The 17,703-nt window shown below is 35.8% G+C and overlaps 1 protein-coding gene across 1 annotated transcript; it reads left to right on the top strand.

Moving 5' to 3' along the window:
* Nucleotides 1–340: 340 nt before the first annotated feature.
* Nucleotides 341–16,641, top strand: MYCT1 (MYC target 1). The gene is made up of 2 exons (XM_067701744.1): nucleotides 341–530; nucleotides 14,225–16,641. The coding sequence occupies exons 1-2, from the start codon at nucleotides 479–481 to the stop codon at nucleotides 14,734–14,736; spliced, it is 564 nt and encodes a 187-aa protein (XP_067557845.1). The 5' UTR covers nucleotides 341–478; the 3' UTR covers nucleotides 14,737–16,641.
* The last annotated feature ends 1,062 nt before the right edge of the window (nucleotides 16,642–17,703 follow it).

Genomic DNA, 17,703 nt, shown 5'->3' with positions numbered 1-17,703 from the left:
CCCCCCCACCGACTTACTATATAAGTATAGCTTTCAAACATTGGAAAGCAGTCTATTTCTTTATCCGATGTAAGTTTAACCCCAGTTAGATTTATATCTCAGCTGTAGCTGAGAGTTTGGAATCTTCCTCTGTATCAGTAGGAGAAGAGGAAAGAACAAGAAAAGGAGCCTCTTATCCTCAAAGCAGTTTGGAGATGGTGGAAAGGAGGGTACTTAGCAATTCAGCTGAGGAAATGACGAGAAGGAAATTGTTTTGTGTCTCAGGAACTGTGTGGAATTCCAAGATAAGAAAAACAGTTGCTAATTTGAGTATAAAAGCAGGAAACATGATATACTTATTTCCTTTTATGCAAACACAAGTATATGAGGGGTTGTGTGAAAATTATTTTTCTCTTGCTGAACCACAAAGACATAAAATCAAAGTGCTTCTTTTGGACATACTGGCTTTTCTTCTCGCTCTTCTCTTCCTGTGGATATCATGGCTAATAACACAACAAGTTTAGGGAGTCCATGGCCAGAAAACTTTTGGGGTAAGATTTTCTTTAACTGTTTTTAATTTAAAATTAGGATGCAGAGAAATGTACTGCCTAAAACTTATTGAAACATTGGAAATCTCTGAGCCATTTTGTTTATGGTAAATCGATTACCTAAAGTTTTCATAAATTTATTACAAAAAATTTGTTCATATAAAATGTCCATAAAGTGGGCGATGAAGTCGTTCAAGGAGAATCTGGGCAACACATATAGATTATGGCTGGTGTTACAAAATAATGAGAAAATAATAGGAAATGCTAATTAGAAAGCAATAAGAATAAAACTGAGAAAAATTTTGTAAGTCATTGCTGTTCGGAAATTGATAATTGATTTGTTGGAAAATTAAGTTTTATTTGTCTTACGGTTATATAGATTATGTATCTTTTTTAATGAAACTGAGAATTTCTATAGAGATTATTTTAACTTACATCGTCAATGTTATATTCTTTAATTTCCAAAGCGAATCTAAATAATAAATCTGTACTGAAGGAGTGTGATGACATGATTAAATAAGAAATCATATTATGAAATTAGACAAAAAAACTGTAATAGAACAAGTGGAACTAATACCACAAATAACATTATAAAGAAAGCCTAACAAGGGGAAAAAAGGAACAATACAACAGTAGCTTTTGGCTGGGTTCAGACCTGGCTTCTAGTCAGTTAGCAGCAGCAGGATGGAGCTGAGGTCAAAACCACGAGTCTTCCAAGGCTGGAGACACAGGGAGGAAGGGCTGAGACATGAAATTGACACGGATGCTTGGGTTCAGGGAAATTTTAAAAATAAAGGGGGCAAGTTGAGTTAAATCCAGAAAAAAACTTTAAAGGAGATAATGGAGTTTATGAAGAGATCGATAGCCCTATTTACTGGTCCCGAACAAATGTTTCATCTTCACAGAGAACTCTTTTAGACTTTTCGTTGTGATTCCAAGGTACGTTTGGGGAACTATCCGGTGAAAAATGAGCAGTGATGCTGCCTGCTCTGAACAACCTACCTGGTCGTCCACCGTCACAGAAATCTGCATGGAAAGAATTAATTAATTCTTTTTTACCATCAACATTTATGTTTGTTTCAAGTCTGAAAATGAGGGATATTAATAAACATCATAATGTAATTATTAAAAAATTAAGAAAAAGAAAGTAAATTATACTTGCATATTGTAAAGAATGGCTTTGGTAATAAGTTATTCTATGTGGAAACCAATAGACAATAAATCTTTGAATTGTGGGAGTCTTACTTATATAGGTTTCTTACAATACAGTTTGCTGTCCTCCTTTACAGAGAAAGTGAATGTGCTAAACACGCTAAAAAATAGCTAGCGTGTGTTTACCCTAAATTCATCATTGCAAAAATAAGTAACTATATAGATTATTCAAAAGTAAAGTAATTCTTACTGCAAAAAATAATCTGTAAAAGCCAAATCAATTTTTTTCAGGCCATTCAAAGTTAAATTTCAGGTTTACTTAAAGACTTAAGGAAAAACAATCATTATCTACTGATTAAAACATGGATAATAATCATAAAATAAACCTCAATTAAAAACAGAATGTTTAATTGGAGTCTATTTACCAATCCTGAAAATTTTTTTTTAATATAGAAATCTATGCTTAAGAAAGAATTAAAACTTATTGTTCCAAAGATAGTTCCTAGTGTTTCTTTATCTTACTTTGTGAATACAACAGAAAATAGATGGAAATAATGAAAATCAGGAAGGGAAGTGTTACCTTGATAAGCATTAACAAAGCCAAACAAATATGTTGAGTAGATATAATGTTATAACGTTTGATGATATGGGGAAAATATATAAAAGATCACATGAATTCTTCTGGGGTTCAAGAAAATATCAAGTGTAAAATGCAAAGATGTAAATGTGAATATATGAAATGTAAAAATTTCCTAAAATATAAATGTTGATCTTTTAAATTTTTATTTCCTTTTTGTATCTAAATTGATATCTACATCACTGTCTCTGCAAAAATATTATTTGAAAATCTTATAAGGTACAGTGCAATACATTGCCTATTGCTTCCAAAATCAATTGTCTGCTTGGCACTTTGAATTCAGAGAATAGAGAAAGAAGAGTTTAGAAAAGCAAAACTTGTACATTTAACCATATGAATTTCCCAAACTTAGGCTGTATAAAAGTTGTTTTCCAAATATAATTTTCCTGATTTACTTTAATGAATGTTGAAAAATAAGATAATGATACCAGGTTATTACCAATAGTGATAGCTTGAATTTTTTCGGTGATCACCCATTAAACCTTATTAATTAGTGCAAAGGTGGGCAATAAAGTTGGCCTGAGAGTGACAACACAGCTGAAGACCACCACCTTGCATTTCTCACTTTTGCTTTCTTTGATGCATTTCCCGTCCCTACAAACATCCCCCATGAAAGCAGCAGGAAACATAACCTGTGAAAGTTTGCTGCACTCTGCTTTAATGAAATAGACAAGTGGTGTGAAACTTGGTTAATTTTTTGGTATTCAGAATCTTAAAGAAAACCATTTGGTTATACTTCTTGCCTTACCACTTGTGTTTTTCCCTTTTGGCTAACATTGTGAAAAATTGGGGAATTTATTGGCTTAGGAACTTGCATTTATTCACCTCATTTAATCCTCACCAAAACTATAATGTCTGTCCTCAAGAAGATTACACTCTTGGAAGAGATTATGTGTCCATAAATATGCAAATATATGTCTATACTGTCATGGAATAATACAAGATAATGTACATTAAAATGACAATGATCGTTATGAGTTAGAAAGACAAATGTGGCAGAAATGGTCCCTAAATCCTCCTTAGAAAAAAAAAATGAGGCTTTATCTGTTCCTATAAATCAGATGAGTTTCAAATAGGGAAACAATTGTAGGAAGAACATTGTAGTCATTCATTTTTCCTACATTAGCTTATTAACTCATCCTTCCATCCGTTTATCTATCCAGTTCATTAGTTTACTCAGAAGCACTGACTGACCACTCCTTATATATTAGTCAATACGTCAGGTGTTAGTGAGATAAATAAGGCGTAGTTGGAAATTTCAGGGAGTTCAGGAGAAGTGTTATCAGCAAATATGCAGAAGTAAAAACACACAAGCTGTATTTGTGGAGAAGTGTGAATGACTTGAGAAAGATTTGTGTAGTTTTGAAAGTCACTGTAAATGTTTGACCTGATTTAACATAATTATTTTCAATTTACTTACTGCTTTAGGGGAATTGTCCTTTTTTCTTGCCTCCGCTGCTGAGGACTCTTACCATAAAATTTGCCTCGTATGGTCTGTGCAACATTTGCTAATGTCATGATTTTTCCTTTCTGGTCTACTGGCTCTTATTCACATACTTTTCCTTCTCAGTGGCACAGAACAATGTTGAATGCTCTCCCATCACCCTGGAGCTGTGGGAATTTGGACTGTATATCAGACCCCTAGACCTGGATATACTAATGTCCACACTTCCTCATTCCTCCTCTGCCTTTCAGGGACCCAGAATTTCTCAGAGGGGATTGTCATCTTTCCCATCTGCATCCCTCTAAGAAGCTGGGAATGGATACCAATTTCTCTGGCATTCCCTAAATCAATCTGTAGCTCATCACAGGCAGAGATGGAGTGATGGCCCCCTCTCCAGGACTCTTACTGGTCGCATAGTTTATAGCCCTTCTTCTCTCTCCCAAACATCTACTCTTTACGCTGCTTCTGAAAGTTTACTTGTTACGGATTGAATGTTTATGTCTCCTCCACCGTTCTTATGTTGAAGCATTAACCCCCAATGCAGTGTTATCTGGAGATAAGACCTTTGGGTATAATTTGGGTTAAATTAGAGGGTGGGGACGCCATGATGGGGTTAATGGCCTTAAAAGAAGAGGAAGAGATAGTACTCTTTGTCTCTCTGTCTGCGTGTATGCACTGAGGCAAGGATGTGGGTTGTCTCCAGAACCTGATCCCGCTGGCACCTGGATCTTGGATTTCCTAGACCCCAGAACTGTGAGAAATAAACATCTGCTGTTTAAGCCACCCAGTCTATGGTATTTAAAGGGCAGCCCAAATTGACAAGGGCATGACTCATAGACCATGGTTTATTTTTCCCAATACAGTTCATTATAGTAAAAAGGTATGTTCTTGAGTCCTTTAGGCTCTTAGCATTTTGAAACTGCAACAAACAAAAACCAAAACACTTTTCTCTGTCTCACGTTGTCTAGTGATTGCAGTAAAACAATTGGTTTTCAAGACTATCATCTATTCTATGTATTTAATAATCCTATTACCAATTCTAAACATTACCTTTTTCTTTATTCTGGGTATTCTTGATAACAGCCCTAATCCTCTACCAGATAATTGAAATGGAGGATCGTTAGTTGATTTTTTGGTCAATCAAGTGCAGTCAAGGGCAGAAAACCTTGGTTAATAGCTGAAAATTTTATTCTTTAACCTGTGGAAAAATATGTCACTTAGAGACCTACCTCAGCAGTTGGGAGTAAGTTGTTTCCAGAGATGTTGAGGAGGGAGAAAGATTTGCTGACCATGCACCCCAAAGATCTTCTTTATATTTCCTCTTCCCAAATCGTAAACAAATACTGACTATATTTCAAATTCATATCTTTACTTTCCATTTTAAAAACTCTTGGACATTTCTTATTAACAGCCTTCTAATTACTTCCTTTATATCAGTTACTTAGGAAGTTTGAATAACAAATGCTTTTCTTTAAAACTGCTGTATCTCAGTTCCATAGAGAGAAGTTTGAAGATTCATCTCTCACTGAACTCCATGCTCAGAGATTATGATTCAGTAGGTATGGAGCAGAGCCTAGAAGAATGTATTTTTTGATAGGTTCCTGACTTTAGAACTTCTGCATCTACATTAATGAGAGAAATTTGCCTATAGTAGTCTTTTCTTATAATAGCCTTGTCAGGTTTTGGTATCAATGTTATGCAGGTTTCCTAAAACAGAGTAGGAATTGTTTTTTATTATCTGGAAACATTTGTGTAAGAGTGGCATTGTTTATTGTTTAAATGTTTGAAAAAAATCACCAGTGTAATTATAGGTAGTACTTTTAATAGGAAGGTTTTAAATGAAAAGTCAATTTGTTTAACAATATTGGACTACTCAGGTATTCTACTGCTTCTTTGATTGCTTTAGGGCAGGAATCGTGTTTTCTAGGCATTTGCCCATTTGAAGTAAATTTCTAAATGTGTTAACTTAAAGTTGCTCATGGTCTTCTCTCATATGTTTTTCTAAAATTTATTATGAAAGTGTTCAAATATACAGAAAAATTTGAAGAATTTTACAGGGAATATCCATATACCTACTGCCTGGATTCTACTATTAACATTTTTATAATATTCATTCTATCTACCAATCTGTTAGTTTATATTTCCAAGTAAATTGCAGATATCAGTACACTTCCCCCTAATTAATTCAGCATTTTTTTATTAACAGGAATTCAATATTTTTTTTTCTTTTTAAGGTCAAACATACATACAATAAAATGTGTAAAATGATCAAAAATGAAGTGCACAGATCATAACTGAACATTTGCTGAATTTTGACAAATACATACACACCTGAGTAACCCAAACCCCGATCAAGATACAGAACATTATCTCCAACCCAAAAGTTCCCTAATGACACTCCTAGTCAATCCCTGTCTACATCATCCCCAGAGGAAACCACTAATATGTATTTATTGAAAAAAAATCTATGTATAAGTGGACCTGTGCAGTTCAAACCTGTGTTGTTCAAGGGTCAACTGTGTTTCTATCTTTGTGAGGTCTACTTTTTTTCCTATTTGCTGTTACTCTTAGGGAATAACCCTTTGGAAGTCCAACTCAGAGTCTAGAATATTTCCCAGAGTCTATCCTCCTTGGTATTCCCTGAAATCCAGGCTTTGTTTTCCAAGCCTACTGAGATTGCAGAGTTCTACTCAGGTTTTTTGCCTCTTCTGCCTCTCTTTACAGATCACTGTATGAGAGATTTTCTTTTCTCTTAGAATTTGCTCCCTCAAAGTTTGGGTAGGCCTCTGATGGCTTCAACCAGATTTAAAAACATATTTTTGATCTGTATTTTATAATTGGTCCCAGTGGTTTGATACATGTTAGTTTATCACACACAGAAAGTGATGGTCTACCGTGTTCCTTCTGAACATAATTTAACTTACCTTCCACTCTAACAATACTGTTGACTACTTATATTCAGAGTATGACTTATGCCTTGTGGCTTTGGTCAAAACTACTTCCAAATCTCCCAGATTTTTACTTGTCCTACAATTGAGTCTAGTTTCCAGTAATCCAGAAAGAAAAAAGAAAATCAAGGGTGGCAGTTAGGCATCAGAAGTGGGACAGGATAAAATTTAGATAGGGCCGTCAGGGTAAGCCTCAATGAGAAGGTGACATGTGATCAAAGACCTGAAGTCACCCTTGTAGATGGCTGATAAAAGAGTTTCAGGAATAGATTACCACAAGCACAAGGCCCTAAATTGGGAGCACAGCTGATGTGTTTAAGGAATGGCAAACAGGGCAGTGTGGATGGAGCTGAATGAGCCAGGGGAAGAGTAGTGATGAGCACAGATAATTGAGATCAAATTGGGAGCATCAGGGAGGTAGTAGAGTAGATAATGAGAAGTTGAATTCTGGCTATATTCTGAAAACAGACCCAATAGGATTTTCCGGGAGATGAGATACACATAGGAAATATTTATTCTTTGTTTAAATTATTGTAATTAAAAGTTTTCTGAACCTTAAATGTAATTCTTCCTAAAAATGATTTTTACTGAAGTCTTATTGTCTGAACCATCCTCCTATATACTCCAGGGTACCAAGAACAGCATAGCCTACTTCAGTGATAGCTAAGCTTAATGATTCTTACAATTGGAAAAGATTTTGTGAATTGATCAATGTTCTGTTGTCAAAGATAAAATCACTTTTCAGATAACAGAACAATTCAACTCAAGGCCACTAGATGGTGACCTCTACTAAATTTTGACACTAATGGACAGAATTCTAGGTGTGGGTAAGATTTATTGAAAACCAGATTCAATATTAGAATCTTAGAATTAGAAGGGACTATAGTGACCATTATCATTAGGCCAGGAAGGGTCAAATGACTTGGGAAAGTTATGCAACCATTAGTAATCATAGCTGTCATTTATTGAGGACTTACGTGCCGGCCTTTTGGTAGTTGTATAGACACAGGTTACAAAATAGGATAACAACACTTAATTTATATGCTATGCCCTGCTAATGTTAGAGTTTCTTCCTTTTTTCCTTTAAGGGAGATCTACCTTTTCTAAGGCAATCCTTTGGTCTTTTAAGTTGCATTATATTGTAATTACGTGAAGTAAAATTATTTCCCCTTGATTCTACATTTTAAAAGTTTCTATTTTCTTTTTTTTCTTGAAATGAACCTTATGCTACTTTTCTCTATAGATTAACCTTTTGGAATATTTTATTTGTCAGAAGAGACTGTGGTAGAGAGGCTCAAACGGCATATACACTGAGACCATGTATAGGAATGCTTGTAAACTTTAAATTGAAATAGTCGAAATAAATATGTCTCTTTAATCTTATCTATTATATCTGCTTGTATCCTGAGATATTTAGAATCTTCCATCAGACCCTAGTGGTTACATTGGTTTATACACAAAAGCAAGGACATGTACTTTGCAAACCAGAGTATTTGTCTTTTCACTTTATGTCATACCTGAGTGAAAGCCCCCCTGACCAGTGCTAGTTGTCAATATTCAATTATTAAAATAAATTGTGTTAGTTCTACAACATAAACCTTAGACTCTGTTTCAATATCAATAAAATTAGGAGACTGTGGGACTTCCCTGGCGGTCCAGTGGTTAAGACCCCACACTTCCACTGCAGGGGGCACGGGTTCGATCCCTGGTGGGGAAACTAATATCCTGCCCACCATTCAGTGCAGCCCCCCAAAAAAGTAAGAAATAAAAAATAAAATTAGGAGTGTGAGCTGAAACATTTTTAAGAGTTTGTTTTCATTGAAACCTTGTATCTCTGATTCTATATCTGAAGTTGTTGATATTTAAAATTCTCCAGTGGAGGCTGTTGATTTAGGAAAGTATAACTGTAGAATACATAATACTGCCTTACCATATTTTCCCCAAGTATTTCTGTCCGTAACAGGCTACTAAATCTGGTATTAAATTGATACAGTTTTTATGCATTTTCACTTTCATTTTAGGTTAATATTTTCTTAGAACACACCAAAGAAATAAAGCATTCCCCTAATTGGGTTGTTTGACAGTTAAGTGATATAGTACACTTAAAATAGTGCCCGAGAACTATAAATTAAATTAATTGAATTAGAAATGCATATTACTGTTTACCACAATAATAAAATAAAAATAGGTTTGCATTTTATAAACTGTATTCCTCCAAACATCAAAATTTTCTTAATCACAGTTTTAGTGAAACCTTTCTACCTTGGAATAATAGAAGTTCAAATTTAAAAGGAGCTTATAGTTTACCAGTGAAGTGTCTACCTAATGCATTATTTTCCTACTCAAAGGTATAATAACATTAAGATGGATCATAATATATCTTTCATTCATCTATTCTAAATAGGAAGACAGAATATCTGAGTGAATTTATTCATATTCTTTGATTAAAGTGTTTCTCACGGTAATCAACTCACGGAATCTCTGGAGTATAAACTAATGAATAAACTCTTTCAGGGACAACTGATGACAATGTACAATAATAAATTATTCAAGTTATGTGCAATATGCCACACAAAAACAAAGATTGCCAAAAACTCACTGAAATATGGTAAAGTTAGGTATTTTTCTTAACCAAAGAACCAAATTTAGCAAAATGCCTGGACTCACATACTTATTTGGAAAGAAGAGAAAGGACTGGGTTTTATGAAGTATTTGAGTAGTTCATGATTTTTATTTATCTCTTTTCTAAGAGCAACTAAAACAGTTTTTCCAGTGAAATCCAGAATTTAGGTAGCCATTACAAGCAACACAAAAGTTAAAGGGACTTTATAATGATTATACTAATAATTAAAATTTGATCCAGCAAATCTATTCTCTGATAAACTATTATGGCATAAAATGGCAAAGACAAGTAAGTATAATAAAGTAAGCAGATGCTAAAATTTCTAAAACATAATTTAATCTGATTATTAAATTACTGCTAGACAATAACATTATCATTTACATCATGGGACAAGAGCATCTAAGCCTCAGTTTATCACCACTACCCCCCTCAACGTCTTATTTCTAGGACATTAGGTGGTATGATACTTTGGAATAATTTTTACATTCTTTTCACTTTGGGTCTCCCATGACCAGGTTCTTTCTTATTCTTACTACAACTTCCCAGATTAAACCATTATTACTGCATGTTTGAATCATTGCTTCACCATCCTCCCCGTTTCTCTGCTTTCAGTCTACCACAGATGTCACTACCTGCTCCATCTTCATCCTTCCTAATGGGTAATTTTGCTCAAGCCTCTTCTTTGTCCACAGTGGAGAGGTTGAACTTCTTGGAGAAGTACTCATGTTCTTCCATCATCTGACCCCCAACTTATTGCAGGTAAAGTGGCCAATGACCCACTCATTGCCACATCTAAAGGACATTTTTCTTATTTTAAATCTTCTAGAATGTTAACTCTACCAGGACTGAGACTTTATTTTCTTCCCTGCTCTCTCTGTACTTAGCAGTACTTGGTATCTAGTGTGTGCTTTATGTGTTAACAAGTGAATAGTAAATATCTCTGGGGCATCTGGTTGCTAATCAGTACTACCTAAAATTCTCTCCTCACTTTGATTCAGAGCTAGTAATCTCTCTTGTCTCCGTGGACCACCCTAATTAGCCCTTCTTTTTTTCCCTGGTGTTGACTTCCACCACCAGTTAAATTCTGGTCTTCCTGGAAGTTTGTTCTCAACTTGCTTCTATAAACATATTCCTTTCCTTTAGTAGAAGTGCTTTCCATGGATGGTTGAACTCTTGTAGCATGAAGATTCCCAGTTTTGCTTCTCTTTAAGTTCCATATTTATTTAACCCTGAATTCCAAATAGATGTCCCAGGGACACACACATTCCACATCTTCCTAATATCAGCTTCAGCCCCAGTTCTACATTCTCACATTTCCTCCCTGTTTGGATGAATGATACTAGTATCCACCTATCCACCCTCACCTGCCCACGCCAGAACCTGGGAGTCATTCTAGATTCATCCTTTCCTCAGTGTAGCAAAGCGTGTTTTTTTTTACTGGTTGACTTTGTGTGTGTGTGTGTGCGTGTGCGTGTATGTGTGTGTTTGGTTGGGTTTTACTGGTTGATTTTTATTTTTAGAAGATGAAGGTGGGGAGGGATTGTATGTCCTTTGTTTTAAATTTTCTTTTGTTTTGAAGGATCCCCAAGTTTCCCCTCAATCTTGCCTCTTCTTTCCTTTATTTTGTGGTTCCCCAAAAGCACCTAATCTTTTCTTTCTTTCTTATTTTAAACAGCTTTACTGAGATATATTTCACAGACTATGTAATTCACCCACTTAAAGTATACAATTAAATGGTTTTTTTTTTTTAATAGTTACAGGGTTGTGTGACCACCACCACAATCTGATTTAAGTACATTTTGTCCTTCAAAAAGAAACCTGTCCCCATTAGAGGTCCCTCCCATTCCCTTCCATCTCATCCGCTTGCCCTAGACCATCACGAAGCTACTCTCCGTCTATATAGTTTGTGTGCTCTGGACATTTCACGTAAATAGAATATAAAATATGAGATCTTTTGTGCTTGGATTCTTTTCTTCCCTATAGGAAGATTACTTTCCAAGACTGCCTCTTCCCATACCTATATTCACTTGTAAGTCTGTTTCCTATAGTCAGCGTGATCATGGACAAGTTCACCTTTTCACTATTTTTACAGTATTTCCAGAATTGCCCTTCTTCTCCATGATAGCTTGTGGTAGAAGTATGAGCGATAATTTACTGGTTTCTGCTTTCCATCATTTATTTATTTATTATTATTATTATTATTTTTGCGGTACATGGGCCTCTCACTGTTGTGGCCTCTCCCGTTGTGGAGCACAGGCTCCGGATGTGCAGGCTCAGCGGCCATGGCTCACGGGCCCAGCCGCTCTGCGGCATGTGCGATCTTCCCGGACCGGGGCACGAACCCGCGTCCCCTGCATCGGCAGGCGGACTCTCAACCACTGAGCCACCAGGGAAGCCCCATCATTTATTTTTAATTTACCGGTTTCTATTTTCCATTGCTTATTTTATTTTTAATTAATTTATTTATTTATTTATTTTTGGCTGCATTGGGTCTTCGTTGCTGTCCACGGACTTTCCCTAGTTGTGGAGAGCGGGGGCTACTCTTCTTGCGGTGTGCGGGCTTCTCATTGTGGTGGCTTCTCTTGTTGCGGAGCACGGGCTCTAGCTGCACAGGCTTCAGTAGTCGCGTCTCACAGGCTCTAGAATGCAGCCTCAGCAGTTGTGGCGAACGGGCTTAGTTGCTCTGAGGCATGTGGGATCTTCCCGGACCAGGGCTCGAAACTGTGTCCCCTGCATTGGCAGGCAGATTCTCAACCACTGTGCCACCAGGGAAGTCCCCCACTGTTTATTGTTTAGGTAAATTGAAGTTTGAATTTTTTTTCTGTCTTCTAATTATGCTGAAGGCATGGTTTTGTATATTTTTAGTTGGTCATCTTGTTTTTCTCTATTGTGTTTTAGAAGAAACTTTGGAAAATTCTGACTTACATGGTTTCACTGCCTTGGCAGCCCAGATTTTCTATAATCCCTTTTTTAGATTCCAAATTTTGGGGCACTGATAAGTACAAGTTAATGTGGAATTTTACTGTATTATCAATAAGGCTAATTTTAGGTTCTGACTGTGTTTATTGCTTTTTCCAGAGAAAGCCTAACTCTATGAAATCCCAGTCTCAAGAAATTGAACTTTAAGGCTATGACAATATTATTTTGATGAAAGACATTTTTGAAGAACAATACTGGGTCTAGAAGATCTGTTATAAATCATCTTGTATTTCAGAAATCATCTTCTTAGTATAAAGAATGTATTGCTTAGATTTGACATAAATAGTTGTTTTAGAGGATTTTGATATAAGCATTTGTGATAATTGTGAAAATAGGACATAACAAATATACTCTTATCACGGGAGATAAATGTGACAATATAAGGTGGAAAGACACTAAAATATATCCAAAAATGAATTATTCTTTTGTATTTGTTAATATTGGTTTGTTTTGTTATTTCTGCATCATAGATTTTGTGTATACAATCATAGATTACAACAAAAAACTGGAGAGAACTTTGGCAATCATAAAATCTAACTCCTTGATTTGAAGAAAGTAATAAAATAAGTGAGTCTAAATAAATTTTATAAAAATCACACAGTATGTTAGGAATAGAGCTGAGTTTGGCACCCTAAATCAGTTATCTTTTGCTGTGTAACAATCCACCCCAAAACATAGTGACTTAAAACAGCCATTTACTTAGCTCACACTTCTGTGGGCTGGCAACTTGGGCTGGGGTCAGCTTGACGGATTTTCTGCTGGTCTTCTTTCATGGACCACACTCAGTTGTTGGGTTGACTGTATTTAAAATTCAATGCATACTGAGTTTTCCAAACAGAAATTTTAAAATTATATCCAGGTATCAGGAAAAATATGTTGAAATGCACAGAATTTGAGAGAGAAAGACAGGCTTTGGGATAGTGGGAAAATCAACATGGCTTGTGGGTTAGATCATGGGGTAGAGGGTCGGTAAGTGTGGTGGGTGGTAAGGCCAGAAGGGTCTTCTAATATCCAGCATGCCTTTCGATTCAATGCAGGGTCTCTGCTACCCAGTTTTATTCAAGAATATGTTTTTAGTTCACAAGAAGAAGCGATAAGGTAGAATTTCCATTTGGGAATGGCATTTTCCCCTCCTCACAACAGGAAATCTGGACAAATACAAGTTCTGTGAGTTGGAGGATACTGGTGTTACAACAGAGATTCCATGGGGATTCAGGGGACAGGAATTTCAATATCACAAGGGCATGATAACAGCATGAACCAGGTTGGGAACCAAGAAAGAGCTCAGTAGTCTGCATAGGTCATGTCATCAATGAGTCAAAGATATAGGTGAGAGTCCAAGAGTTCCGGAAATATGACATAAATCAGTCAGCCCCCCAGGTGGTTCTAGCCCAGCACTTCCTGTCTCAGAATGAGAACAGGAAGTGAGGCATCATGCAGCCTGCGGGTGGAAGACATTGGTGGGGATGATGAAAGCAGACAGAGGAAAAGGCAAAGTCAATGTGACTATGAAATTTTTTTATCAATTTTTGGCACATTAGTTGCTACTGTAACTCTAAAGGAAATAATCTCTGGACTATATTTGCAACTCCATAAAATTTATGAGCTAAAGAACAGCCTTTTTAAAAAAATGAGACTTTTTAATTACTAATTTCTTAAAGATAATAAAATAGCATAAGCAATATGGAATGCTACAGTTAAAAAAATCTCATTTTGTATCCTTTATTCTCTTGCTTTGATAAACGGAAGCATATCCGCTTCATTTATTCACATCCACCTAGCACCATCTTCTATTTCCCAAATCCGAAATCGAAGTTAATCATGTAATCCGTAGTAACCGTTTGTATTTTGCCTATGTATTTAGTTGGACACCTATTTACAAAGCAAATTGCCTCTTTGTTTTCTTTGTTTCAGAGGGCGTTATAATGTCCTTCACAGTGTCCATGGCAACTGTACTTGTAATTGGAGGATTTATTTGGGCTTTGTTTGTTTGTTTCTCTCGAAGAAGAGCCAGTGCCCCCATCTCACAGTGGAGTTCAAGCCGGAGATCTAGATCTTCTTACACCCACGGCCTCAACAGAACTGGCTTTTACCGCCACAGTGGCTGTGAACGTCGAAGCAACCTCAGCCTGGCGAGCCTCACTTTCCAGCGCCAAGCTTCCCTGGAACAAGCCAATTCCTTTCCAAGAAAATCAAGCTTCAGGGGCTCAACTTTCCATCCATTTCTGCAAAGTCCACCACTTCCCGTGGAAACTGAGAGTCACATGGTGACTTTCCCTTCATCCAATACCTCCTCCACCATCAACACTTCCCACAGTCTGGGCCGTCCTGATTTCCACTGGTCCAATCACAGTCTTCGGATTGGCCTTTCAACACCAGCCCCACCTGCCTATGAGTCAATCATAAAGGCTTTCCCGGATTCCTGAGTAGGGTGCTTTTGTTTCTCTCTTTTCTTGTCTTTTATTGAAAGGAAATCACAAATAGGCTAAACAGAATTTTGAAGACATGGCCCAAATGCCTAATGAGTTTCTAACCTGAAACGAGCACACACAAGTTGGACATTACAATGTAAAACACATTTTCTTTGAACACATCTTTTTTCTTTGTCTCACAAAAGAATAATATGTTTCCAAAGAGTTGTATATTTATGTATTTTGTATTCGATGTGAGAATTATTAAAGATAGTGATTCTTACCTAAGAATCAGCTGGATACAGTATATATACTTTAGACTAAAATAAAAACTTTAGATATTTGTGGTTTACAATCCTCATTTGCTGTCCAGTGTGACTATAAAGGGGAAAAAAATCACTTAAAAGTGTATAACATTTTTTAAAAAAAATTTCTATCCTAAGGCATTTTAATTTAATTTTCTTTAGAAGGACAAGTGCCCCACATCACCATCTTGGATTTTCAATGGATTATATGGACACAAAATGACAGAACATAGGAGATTCTAAAGTTTCTTGATTCCACTCATTTATGAGAAGTGAGGGAAGCAAGTAAAGGACGCTGAACTCAGTGGGTGTTGCAGATCCTATAGTAATTCTGACACTTATTTTCCCCCCAGACTCCTTTTGTGCTTTCCCCAAGAATAGTTATCCACATCACTAAGGCAAAATCCTTGTTTTTACTCACACGGTGATTTAACATTTCTTTACTGTTGTGCTTATATTGCTATAAAAACAACAACAGCAAATCCAATTCATTTGATCTAAAAACAAATTTTAACACTGAGCTTACATTTTTTTTAAGGGGTAAATTTTATTTCTTACATTTAAAGCTAGCAACTGGGAAAGTGCATTATCTAGGGATCTTCTGCAACTTCACAGACAGAAGGGTTAGTGGGGAGACAGTCTTTCAGCCAAATAGGTGTTACAACCATGAAGAATCCTCCTTCCTGGATGGACTCATTGGTCATCATCTTTTATTTGCTTCTCTATGAATTTCAACTTCAGCTTCTGTGAAGAGTCTTTGCACAAACGTTAAACTATGTCAAATGGTCCTTGGTGCAGATAGTTATTTAAGGAGTCCACCTCTACAGGTAGCCACCCTCCTAAAGGAAGAGAGCTTCAGTGGCCAGATGCCTGTGGCTGCCCTTTTTCATTTAAGGACACGAGTTCACAGGATTATTACTCAAAAGACCTGTGGTTTGTTTCTGATATAATGAATATTTAGCTTATGTTGCTGTTTGTTTCTCTGAACATTGGAATTTTCCGTGAAGAAAAATGTACTCTCATTGTAGTTTCTGCAATGCAGCTGTCCCAGCTAATAGTATCTGAATATGGCTCAAGAGTGGAATAACTCTTACTTAATAAAAGATTCTGTATAGCATTTTCTTTGTTTTTTATTTAGCTTACATCTTCCATTGTTCTTCAAGGACAATTATGCTAAAAGATGTCTATAGTAAATGTCTATAAATAGATGCTCTCTAATGCAATATACCTGAAAGAAGAAAGAAAGAAGGAGGAAAGGAAGGAAGGGCAGAAGGAAGGAAGAAAAGAAAAAAAAAGCTCGCAGGATAACGAATTTGTTGTAAGCTGTTTTTGGACAAACTTGGCAGTTACCTTATAGCCACGTAAGGTTTTAAGAGATCATTAATTTAGTAACAAGTCTATCTTTTGCTTGTGAGTCATCCTTAATGTTTACCATGAGAAGTAAGTAAAGTGTATGGTTTTTATCTAGAATTTATGCTGTGAGTAAAAACTGCTTTATGTCTCTCAAACGAGGAAAATGAGAGCAGAAATCCCCTGGGTATTTAACCATCTGGCAGAATTATTGCCTCCTCTCTCCCCAAGTTATGAAACAATTAAAATGAGTATCTTGTAAAAATTGTGCAATGTATGAAATGTGAAATTAAAGCAAAAATTGGAGACTTTTTTAGTTGTATTTGTTTTATTTGAAATATTTAGTTGATTACAGAATAAAATTAAACTGGTGTCAATTTCGATTCAGAGTTTATTTATTGAATAGCCTGTGACGATTTCCTATTTATTTGGTATTTTAACTCAGTTAAGGCCATTCTCTATAAACTATTCCAGAGATACAAACCTTACTTTATCTAATAATGTATAACAGAAAAAGAGTAACATCACAAATAAAAGAAACAGAATTTTCAATGTATTAATACAGATGTAAAAATAAGTAAGTTATTTGTTAAAAACATTAGATTCTTACCTCGCTAGGTAAACAATTCCAAAATTATTTAACTTTTTTAGAGAATAAACTTTTTATTGAGATATAATTGGCATATAGCATTATATTGGTTTTAAGTGTACAACATAAAGATTTGATATACATATATATTGCAAAATGATCACCACAGTCCAATCTAATTAACATCCATAACCACACCTAGTTACTTGTGATGAGAACTTTGAAGATCTACTCTCAGAAACTTTTAAATATACAATATGGTATTATTAACTATAGTCACCATGCTGTACATTACATCTCTGGGGTTTATTTATTTCAGAACTGGAAGTTTATGCCTTTTTTGATGACCTTCACCCATTTGATCTCTCCTCTCTTCCCCTGCCTCCCATGTCTGGCAATCTGTTCTCTGATATCAGTAGAAAGTCCCATTTATTCATCTGGAATTTTGCCTAATATATTCATGTCTTGAAGCAACTAGGAATAAACTTTTTGAAACTAAGAAAAAAGAACCCTAGTAATACGTGAAAACCACAAGCCAAACCTGAAGAGCTATAGAAGTGTCTAGTTTTATTGCAAGTGGTGGCTGATGTACAGATAAGGAAGAAAAAAATCAAGCCAGAAATTTCCAAAATTAATTAGCTTCTGGGTAACGGGAGCAAAAGACGGACAGTTTGCTTATCTCTCATAGTGTGAGAGTACAGAACACACTCTTTTGTCTGCCAAACCCTCTGCTAGTCT

This window comes from Pseudorca crassidens, chromosome 13 (assembly GCF_039906515.1).
Source record: "Pseudorca crassidens isolate mPseCra1 chromosome 13, mPseCra1.hap1, whole genome shotgun sequence".
Classification (NCBI taxonomy): domain Eukaryota; kingdom Metazoa; phylum Chordata; class Mammalia; order Artiodactyla; family Delphinidae; genus Pseudorca; species Pseudorca crassidens.
The sequence above is the reverse complement of the archived record's forward strand: the minus strand, read 5'-3'. Positions and strand labels throughout refer to the sequence as shown.

Excerpts from the sequence above, each read along its gene's own strand:
- MYCT1 (XM_067701744.1), top strand. The coding sequence starts at position 479 with ATGGCTAATAACACAACAAGTTTAGGGAGTCCATGGCCAGAAAACTTT. Across the intron at positions 531-14,224 it reads ATGGCCAGAAAACTTTTGGG|AGGGCGTTATAATGTCCTTC; the intron begins GTAAGATTTTCT and ends TCTTTGTTTCAG.